Source organism: Salmo trutta, chromosome 1 (assembly GCF_901001165.1).
Source record: "Salmo trutta chromosome 1, fSalTru1.1, whole genome shotgun sequence".
NCBI classification, from domain to species: domain Eukaryota; kingdom Metazoa; phylum Chordata; class Actinopteri; order Salmoniformes; family Salmonidae; genus Salmo; species Salmo trutta.
Window position 1 is genome coordinate 58866812 of NC_042957.1, and position 10909 is coordinate 58877720.

Sequence of the window (10909 nt, forward strand, 5' to 3'; positions counted from 1 at the left end):
TATTGGATGTTTCTCTCACTTCAGTCTAGTTGGCAGACTCAGCCCATCCTTAGATTGCTTTTTCTTCAATCCCACTGCCACAGTGTCTCAGATGCAGCCTGCTTTCAGTGTCTACAATGTCCTGCAGCCTGCATACAAAAGAATACAGCCGTGCCATGAATAGAGAAGCTTGTTTCTTAAATCCCTTCACATGGAACCAGAGGCAGAGCTGCTGCTTTGCTTGAGCCCTCCACCGCTACAGCTGACAGTACCTTAGCTCAGAATGTGCATTGACGCCAGGGAGTAATCTGACAATTTGTCTCGTCTCATGTTCCTGAACATGCAGGGATCTGTGAACTTCTCCTGTCACCAAGAATGACAAAATCCCTAAGATCCTATTTATGTCAGCTGGACGCCTTAGCAGGAGCCAGTCATTCTGTGATTACATAAAACAGAGAATACATGGTCTCTTAAAACAGCCCTGTGGATAAAGAACAGAGTATCACAGTTTAGGATTATTATAATGTGTCTAGCAGTTGGTATCAGAAGTGCAGTTGATGAAAATGCTGGCATCTAGTGGTAAAGAGATGAATAAACGATATGAACAAGATTCAATGTTCATTATTATTTCACTATTGTTAATAACACTGGCTTCAAATAAAATATGTTTCACTAACGTTCATAAGTCAACAAATTATAGCACAAGTATACTATAGGCAGCCAGTTCTTATACTCGTGAATCTACTATCAGCTACTATCACTTCCACAGACTCCGACTCCTTTTTGGCTTTGTGCAGGTAACCTTTTAATGGTCATGCTTGTCACCTCCCTTGGCAACGTGTCAACATGGTGCCTAGCAAGATTTCCAGCAAACAAAAAGTAGGATAAGACAAGAAGAAATTATGCCGAAAAAACATGAGGCCCCAAAACGTAAAAATAAGTAAGTAGCTTGTGACTTTTGTTATAAGAACAACTTCGAAAACACCTGTTATATTTCTCGGGCAGCGGCACAACCGCCAGCCTAAAATAATTAATGGAGCTGCATTGAAAATATGGTGGAATATATGTTTTTATGCAATGTCAACAATGCTAAACCAATGGACACATTTCATTTCACATGACAACATTGTAACAACACACATTGACAGTAAAATCACAGTAGGCCTACTTTACTTCCAACAGGGGGCGTTGTAACACAATATGTTGCTACACCCTGAGTATTCAAAACAGAACAGCTGATCTTTCCATGACATAGACTGACCAGGTGAAAGCTATGATCCCTTATTGATGTCACTTGTTAAATTCACTTCAATCAGTGTAGATGAAAGGGAGGAGACAGGTTAAAGAATATTTTTAAAGCCTTGACACAATTGAGACATGGATTGTGTATGTGTGCCATTCAGAGTGTGAATAGGCAAGACAAAAGATTCAAGTGTCTTTGAACGGGTATGGTAGTAGGTGCCAGGTGCATCGGTTTGTGTCAAGAACTGCAACGCTGCTGGGTTTTTTCACTAACAGTTTCCTGTTTGTATCAAGAATGGTCCACTACCCAAAGAACATCCAGCCAACTGGACACAAATGTGTGAAGCATTGGAGTCAAGATGGGCCAGCATCCCTGTGGAATGCTTTCGACACCTTGTAGAGTCCATGCCCTGACAAATTGAGTCTGTTCTTAGGGCAAAAGGGGTATTTGAGGGGCCGCTCTAATAATGGAAATGCATGTCCTCAACGATGGTAGGCAGGCGAGATCAGGTGGGAACATTCTAGCCAATGAGAGGGAAGATACGAGTGTGAAGAATTTTCCTTTGATCGTGTGCTTAAGTTTCTATAGATTTTTTCACTTGAGGGTATACTGGTATATCAGTCTGGGTAGTAAAATAAGATGTGTTATGTAGTTCACTACTGATGCTGTGTGTTTGTGCCCTGACATTTTTCCTTCATACCAGAATGACTGAGACAGGGCTTTTTCATGGTGGCCTAAGTGGTTTCATTTGTAGATTCTCTTGTGATGTTTCTCTTTTGTCAGTAATCAGATCAGGTCATGTTTTTCTTCCTCTAAACCAGATTAAGCAAATGTAGGGGGGGTAGTCATCAAACCAGAGAGAAACTCCAGGGAGGTGTAATCCTTTGGTTCCCCTGTGAAATGAACACAAATAATATGTTTCAGTTTTCTCAGAGGACAGGTGTTTGTGAAAGGGGAAACATGTACACAATTGGATACTTTGATGATCTCAGACTATCTTTTTACCATTACATAATATTAGACAGTATGTATTACATATTATAGACTGTCATACATTGGGGTAAAACGTTTCATAGGTTATAGGTTATGAGGCAATGTTTTAATGGAGGACTGGTAAAAATGTTAGGGCCTGACCATTCAGTATCTAGTATGACAGGCAATCTTTTAGTCTATGAACATCTGTATTGCTGTTGGCATCTGCTGGTGCTTTACTCTTGATCAGTTTCCTGACTGGACACTGCATTGCAGGGCTGACTCATATAGTTCAAAGTTATTAGTCTTCTACCTGCTGTTGCTCACCACCCCCACCCCATGCACCCATCATACCCCCCTCACAGCCACAGTCTGTGGGACTCATAGGTGCCCTCTGCCCCCCGGCCTGGTCTGGATATCTGCTGGGAGGGTTCGGTCTACACCCCAGATCCAGAGCTGACGTGTCCCCCTGAGGAGCTCTACACCGGGCTCCCCAGTCTCCAGATGGAATTTCCTGTGTCTGGGGGGGGGGGGGGGGGGGCATCCTTCTCCAACCCCAGCAGAGCTCTGTCTCTCAGGGAAGGGACTGAAAGGAAACCTGGGAGAGCAGTAACCAGCACACTCTGGCGCTTGGTGTTTAACTAGTCACCACTGTGTTGTTTCCTGCCCTCATTGTTATAGATAGGGAGGAAGGATGAGACATCGCAAACCCTGGTTTGCCCTTTGTCAGTCTTCATTTCCCATTACGTCAGTCTTCATTTCCCATTCTATTTTGGTCAATGTCAAGTCTGTATCTAAATGAAAAGGTTTGTTGAATCACGACTCAAACATTGTACTATTAAAAGGAAATGGAAAAAGAAACATATTTTGGAACCACCGTAACTCATTTCTCTTCGTCTTCAGAGCCCAGAGTGAGACACTGAAGACCAGCACTGAGGCCACCTCAGATCCAAACACAGAGCCCAGTACTGCATCGTACCCTGGAACACCTATCAACCAGGACATAGTGAAGGAGAAGAAAAAGAAGAGGGCTATTATACTGACCAAAGATGAGAAGAACATGGTGTGGTGCAACACATAATACTCAAATATACACTACCGGTCAAAGGTTTTAGAACACCTACTCATTCAAGGGTTTTTCTTTATTTTTACTATTTTATACATTGTAGAATAACAGTGAAGATATCAAAATTATGAAATAACACTAATGGAATCATGTAGTAACCAAAAAAGTGTTAAACAAATCAAAATATATTTTATATTTGAGATTCTTCAAATAGCCACCTTTTGCCTCGATGACAGCTTTGCACACTCTTGGCATTTTCTCAACCAGCTTCACCTGAGATGCTTTTCCAACAGTCTTGAAGAAGTTCCCACATATGCTGAGCACATATGCTGCTTTTCCTTTACTCTGCGGTCCGACTCATCCCAACCATCTCAATTTGGTTGAGGTCGGGGGAATGTGGAGGCCAGGTCATCTGATGCAGCACTCCATCACTCTCCTTCTTGGTAAAATAGCCCTTACACAGCCTGGAGGTGTGTTGGGTCATTGTCCTGTTGAAAAACAAATGATAGTCCCACTAATCCCAAACCAGATGGGATGACGTATCGCTGCAGAATGCTATGGTTGCCATGCTGGTTAAATGTGCCTTGAATTCTAAATAAATCACTGACAATGTCACCAGCAATGCACCCCCACACCATAACACCTCCTCCTCCATGTTTTAGGGTGGGAAATACACATGCGGAGATCATCCGTTCACCCACACAGCGTCTCACAAAGACACGGCGGCTGGAACCAAAAATCTCAAATTTGGACTCCAGACCAAAGGACAAGTTTTGACTGGTCTAATGTCCATTGCTCGTGTTTCTTGGCCCAAGCAAGTCTCTTTGATGTTGAGATGTATCTGTTGAACTCTGTGAAGCATTTATTTAGGCTGCAATTTCTGAGGTTGGTAACTCTAATGAACTTATCCTCTGCAGCAGAGGTAACTCTGGGTCTTCCTTTCCTGTGGCAGTCCTCATGAGAGCCAGTTTCATCACAGCACTTGATGGTTTTTACGACTGCACATGAAGAAACTTTCAAAGTTCTTGAAATGTTCCATATTGACTGATCTTCATGTCTTAAAGTAATGATGGACTGTCGTTTCTCATTGCTTATTTGAGCTGTTCTTGCCATAATATAGACTTGGTCTTTTACCAAATAGAGCTATCTTCTGTATACCACCCCTACCTTGTCACAACACAACTGATTGGCTCAAACACATTAAGAAGGAAAGAAATTCCACAAGTTAACTTTTAAGAAGGCACACATGTTAATTGAAATGCATTCCAGGTGACTGACTGACTAGGTATCTCCCTTTCCCTTTTACCTCATGAAGCTGGTTGAGAGAATGCCAAGGGTGTGCAAAGCTGTCATCAAGGCAAAGGGTGGCTACTTTGAAGAATATCAAATATAAAATATATTTTGATTTGTTTAACATTTTTCGGTTACTACATGATTCCATATGTGTTATTTCATAGTTTTGACGTCTTCACTGTTATTCTACAATGTAGAAAATAGAACAAATAAAGAAAAACCCTTGAATGAGTTGTTCTAAAACTTTTGACCAGAAGTGTACATCAGGAGGCTTATACGTAGTGCGTAGTAGCAATGTGAGGACTCTCAAATGCACCTTGTGAGAACCTAGCCTGAAAGTGTTATGCAACATAGCACTGTGATAATGGTTTTGTGTTTCATCCCGTAAGGCCGCCTTAGAGAAAATCTGCCAGGCCTTTAGGTCCGACCAGACGGAGTATGAGCGGTTTCTGGATCACATGACTCTCTGGCTCCAGGAGCACCAGGAACAGGCAGTGGAGCTGTTCAGCCTGTGTGATACAGACAGCACTGGTACCATCGGCCCCGAGGACTTTGAGCTGGGTAATCCATCCCTCTTCTGCTCTGTTACACCCTCATTCCCAGCCAAATGACCCAATATCAGCTGGAAAATCTATCTCAAAGCTTTCATCTGGGGCTCATGGCTGCAATTAAGGTTTGTCAAAGGATTACCTCATAATGAGTCCAAATACTATTTTCAATGCTAGTAGTTCACTCTAGCATGTTTCAGTGAGTTCCATTTGGAAATGTTGTGATGATTCTTTCCACTGTAGACCCCTTGAAAAGTAAGGTCAAATGTAACTGGCTGTTCTCAGCTCCTTTAAATGTAACATAAAGAAAACCACTGGGGCAAGCGATTACAAACCGTTTTATGAGACTCCTGAGTCAGTCCTATCTGAATGCCACTGACTGTGGGTTTTTATTGAAGATATATAAGTGCTCATGGTCAGTGTTCTGATTCAGACTGCTTAGAATGCAAGCACTTGTTCATTTCCTGGAGAGCTTGTAAGTGGCCCTCTCACCCCCCACAGATAACAGCTCGTTCTGGGAAACAAAAACAGAACAATGTTCCTTTTGTCCTTCAGGCCCCAGACATTGAGTATACTGTAAGTTTCTTCAGAAGAAAACATTAATCCTTCAGAAAGTTGGAGCCAAGGAGAACCAAGGAGCACAGTCAGCCTTAAATCCAACATTCAGGCCTCTTTTATTTATTTATAAAACATTTATTTAACCTTTATTTAACTCTTGGCTAATGCCTCTGTGGATAGAGCCATTCAATGGCTGATTCACTGGGGAGATAGCATCATCATTGATATAAGAATCACTATCTAGGGGATTAGCACTTTATAATGGACATATAAATAGCCACAATTTCTGTAGATTGTCTCTGGTATAAAAAGCAATAAGTTCAAATTGGAAATCCCTTACATCCTTAGGTATGACAGATTTGGAGATTCCGTGTCTGCAATTTCAGCTGGATCTGCTGTCTCAGCTACTGAGGAGAGGCAACGATGGGGAGATTGATTACAGGGACATGAGCAACCAACTACAGAGAGTAAGGTAAAGCAAAATCAGCATGCTATTCAAATCAAATCAAATCGTATTTGTCACATGCGCCGAATACAACAGGTGTAGTCATTACAGTGAAATGCTTACTTACAAGCCCCAACCAACAATGCAGTTAAATAAAAGTAACAAATAATTAAAGAGCAGCAGTAAAATAACAATAGCGAGGCTATATACAGGGTTGCCAGTACAGAGTCAATGTGTGGGGGCACCGGTTAGTAGGGGTAATTGAGGTAATATGTACATGTAGGTAGAGTTATTAAAGTGACTATACATAGATATGTAATAACAGAGAGTAGCAGCAGTGTAAAAGGGGGGAGGGTAATGCAAATAGTCTGGGTAGCCATTTGATTAGATGTTCAAGAGTCTTATGGCTTGGAGGTAGAAGCTGTTTAGAAGCCTCTTGGACCTAGACTTGGCAGTCCAGTACCGCTTGCCATGCGGTAGTAGAGAAGACAGTCTATGACTAGGGTAGCTGGAGTCTTTGACAATTTTTAGGGCCTTCCTCTGACTCCGCCTGGTATAGAGGTCCTGGATGGCAGGAAGCTTGGCCCCAGTGATGTACTGGGCCGTACACACTACCCTCTGTAGTGCCTTGCGGTCGGAGTCCGAGCAGTTGCCATTCCAGGCAGTGATGCAACCCGTCAGAATGCTCTCGATGGTGCACCTGTAAAACCTTTTGAGGATCTGAGGACCTATGCCAAATCTTTTCAGTCTCCTGAGGGGAATAGGTTTTGTCGTGCCCTCTTCACGACTTGAAGCTCTCAACCTGCTTCACTACAGCCCCATTGATGAGAATGGGGGTGTGCTCGGCCCTCCTTTTCCTGTAGTCCACAATCATCTCCTTTGTTTTGATCACGCTGAGGGAGAGGTTGTTGTCCTGGCACCACACGGCCATGTCTCTGACCTTCTCCCTATAGGCTGTCTCGTCGTTGTCGGTGATCAGGCCTACCACTGTTGTGTCATCTGCAAACTTAATGATGGTGGTGGAGTCGTGCCTGGCCGTGCAGTCATGAGTGAACAGGGGGTACAGGAGGGGACTGAGCACGCACACCTGAGGGGTCCCCATGTTGAGGATCAGCGTGGCGGATGTGTTGTTACCTACCCTTACCACCTGGGGGCGACCAATCAGGAAGTCCAGGATCCAGTTGCAGAGGGAGGTGTTTAGTCCCAGGGTCCTTAGCTTAGTGATGAGCTTTGAGGGCACTATGGTGTTGAACTCTGAGTTGTAGTCAATGAATAGCATTCTCACATAGGTGTTCCTTTTGTCCAGGTGGGAAAGGGCAGTGTGGAGTGCAATAGAGATTGCATCGTCTGTGGATCTGTTAGGGTGGTATGCAAATTGGAGTGGGTCTAAAATTTCTGGGATAATGGTGTTGATGTGAGCCATGACCAGCCTTTTAAAGCATTTCATGGCTACAGACGTGAGTGCTACGGGTCGGTAGTCATTTAGGCAGGTTACCTTAGTGTTCTTTGGCACAAGGACTATGGTGGTCTGCTTGAAACATGTTGGTATTACAGACTCAGACAGGGAGAGGTTGAAAATGTCAGTGAAGACACTTGCCAGTTGGTCAGCGCATGCTCGGAGTAAACATCCTGGTAATACGTCTGGCCCTGCGGCCTTGTGAATGTTGACCTGCTTAAAGGTCTTACTCACATCGGCTGCGGAGAGCGTGATCACACAGTCATCCGGTATAGCTGATGCTCTCATGCGTGTTTCAGTATTACTTGCCTTGAAGCGAGCATAGAAGTAATTTAGCTTGACTGGTAGGCTTGTGTTACTGGGCAGCTCTCAGCTGTGCTTCTCTTTGTAGTCTGTAATAGTTTGCAAGCCCTGCCACATCCGACGAGCATCGGAGCCGGTGTAGTACGATTCGATCTTAGTCCTGTATAGACACTTTGCCTGTTCGATTGTTCGTTAGAGGGCGTAGTGGGATTTCTCATAAGCTTCCGGGTTAGAGTCCCGCTCTTTGAAAGTGGCAGCTCTACCCTTTAGCTCAGTGCGGATGTTGCCTGTAATCCATGGCTTCTGGTTGGGGTATGTACATACAGTCACTGTGGGAACGACATCATCGATGCACTTATTGATGAAGCCGGTGACTGAAGTGGTGCACTCTTCAATGCCATCAGAAGAATCCCGGAACATATTCCAGTCTGTGCTAGTAAACAAGTCTTGTAGCTTAGCATCTGCTTCATCTGACCACTTTTTGATTGACCGAGTCACTGGTGCTTCCTGCTTTAATTTTTGCTTGTAAGCAGGAATCAGGAGGATAGAATTATGGTCAGATTTGCCAAATGGTGGGTGAGGAAGAGCTTTGTACACGTCTCTGTGTGTGGAGTACAGGTGGTCTAGAGTTTTTTTTCCTCTGGTTGCACATTTAACATGCTGGTGGAAATGAGGTAAAACCGATGTAAGTTTCCCTGCATTAAAGTCCCTGGCCACTAGGAGCACCGCCTCTGGATGAGCGTTTTCCTGTTTGCTTATGGCAGTATACAGCTCATTGCGTGTGGTCTTAGTGCCAGTATCGGTCTGTGGTGGTATGTAGACAGCTATGAAAAATACAGATGAAAACTCTCTCGGTAGATAGTGCGGTCTACAGCTTATCATGAGATACTCTACCTCAGGCAAACAAAACTTAGAGACGTCCTTAGATATCGTGCACCAGCTGTTGTTTACAAATATACATAGACCGCCACCCCTTGTCTTACCAGAGGCTGCTGTTCTATTCTGCCGATAAAGTGTAAAACCCGCCAGCTGTATGATGTTAATGTTGTCGTTCAGGCACGACTCGGTGAAACATAAGATATTACAGTTTTTAATGTCCCGTTGGTAGTTTAATCTTGCTCGTAGGTCATCGATTTTATTTTCCAATGATTTCATGTTTGCCAATAGAACGAATGGCAGTGGTGTTTTACTCGCTCACCTACGAATTCTCTGAAGTCATCCCGACCTCCGCCCCCTTTTTCTCCGTCTTCTCTTCACGCAAATGACGGGGATTTGGGCCTGTTCCCAGGAAAGCAGTATATCCTTCACGTCGGACTCGTTGGACTCGTTAAAGGAAAAAGCTACTACCAGTTCGTGGTGAGTAATCGCTGTTCTGATGTCCGGAAGTTATTTTCGGTCATAAGAGACGGTAGCAGCAACATTATGTACAAAATAAGTTAAAATATAAGTTACAAACAACGCAAAAAAATAAAAAAAATAACAGTTGGTTAGGAGCACGTAAAACGTCAGCCATCCTCTCCGGCGCCATTCTACACACACGCCATTCTCAAACATTCTAGTGTGGATGTTTGAGCATGTTTCTATTGGTTTCTATTGATGTTTTATCATTCTGTTTGAAAGAGTGGAAGGTAAGGATGAGAGAGAAGAGAATGCTGTTCCCTGCTGTTTGGCGATCACTAGAGAGAAGCTACAGCCCAGTCCTAACTGTCAGCTGGGATTGGGGAGCCCACTACCTCCTGAGACAAACAGGTAAGACATTCACATACAGTACATACTGCACAAACAAGCACTCAGACATACAGTATCTATACACACAGAAATACTCATGCTACAGTACATCACCCAGAGAGGTCCACTTAAAATTAACTCTCATTGAAAATACATGTCAGCCATTTATGTTTATGCCGAGGTTCGAAGTCGCCTGTGTAAAATGAGTCAAAGCTAAAAGCCAACAATTTGTACTCAAGATGAATTGTTTCACAAATTCTTGTGGTTCAATTGGAACAAACAAGCAGCACTGATAAACAGTAAATATGTAGGATCTGCCCACAAATTGCTGCTATACCAAAAACAGCCAGTCTGTGAGGTTAACCATGACAACCAACCCTCTCAGGACAAAGCTATTTCTGACCTTGTAACTCTGTGATCAGCGCTAAATCACTTTGGGACACATCTCATAAAGACCTTGTATTGTACAATAAGGAGTATAAAAGAGCATAGCTGATCATGAGACACAGTATATTTATCATCCACCTATTCTATTTCCAAACATGTTCCAGGTTCATTCTTCTGAGTATCAGACTTATACCATTTGACTACGGAGGAGCCCATCCAGGGAGCTTTGAGGTGGTTCTTCCTAGGAGCACCAGGGTGTCCAGCCTGTTCAGGGTGATCGAGGAGCGGGTTGGGATCCAGACCACCAGCCTGCAGGTGTTCAGAACCAGAGTTCCCTCCCAGGAGTCCTTCCTACCGCCAGACAGCTCTCTGGGGGAGTGTGGCTTCACTGGAGGCCCTGAGGACTCACCCAGACAGGCCACACTGTTCTATGACTACAGGCTGGAGTTCACTGACTGCCCCATCCTCAACTGTGACCACTACTTTGGTTCTAAGCGACCTCAGATTGGGGAGGACTACTTTGCATCAAGGCCTGTCTAGGTGACCTGTATAACTTATAGTATTTAGCTGTGTAACTTACTATATCACCACTTTTTTGATGTACAGATTTCTCTTTGTGTGACTAGCACCATGAAGCAATTACAGTTGATAATTGGCTGTGTTTAGCTAATTATTAAATCTGATAATTAAGTGCATTAATGTAAAGCGTTATACCAGGGGAGAAAATGGATGACTTGGGCAGAACACTCCTTAGAATCAGCAGCTTCTGACATAGTTTTGTGTTTACCTGCAAGCATGAAGTATGCAAAGTGTGAGATTGCCTTTTTAATGCCAAAACAACCATTTTCCTATAGACCTCGGGGCACAGTGGTGAACCCTGGGGTGTGTCAAATTGAGTGGTGTAGTGGAAAGTGCTGCTCTAGTGGAAACC

The 10909-nt window shown here is 43.7% G+C and overlaps 1 protein-coding gene across 1 annotated transcript; it reads left to right on the top strand.

Moving 5' to 3' along the window:
• Positions 1 to 739: 739 nt before the first annotated feature.
• Positions 740 to 10518, top strand: LOC115195737 (uncharacterized). Its single transcript, XM_029755956.1, has 6 exons — positions 740 to 919; positions 3098 to 3257; positions 4943 to 5114; positions 6008 to 6131; positions 9484 to 9612; positions 10143 to 10518. Exons 1-6 carry the CDS (start codon positions 882 to 884, stop codon positions 10516 to 10518), a joined length of 999 nt encoding a protein of 332 aa, XP_029611816.1. The 5' UTR covers positions 740 to 881.
• The last annotated feature ends 391 nt before the right edge of the window (positions 10519 to 10909 follow it).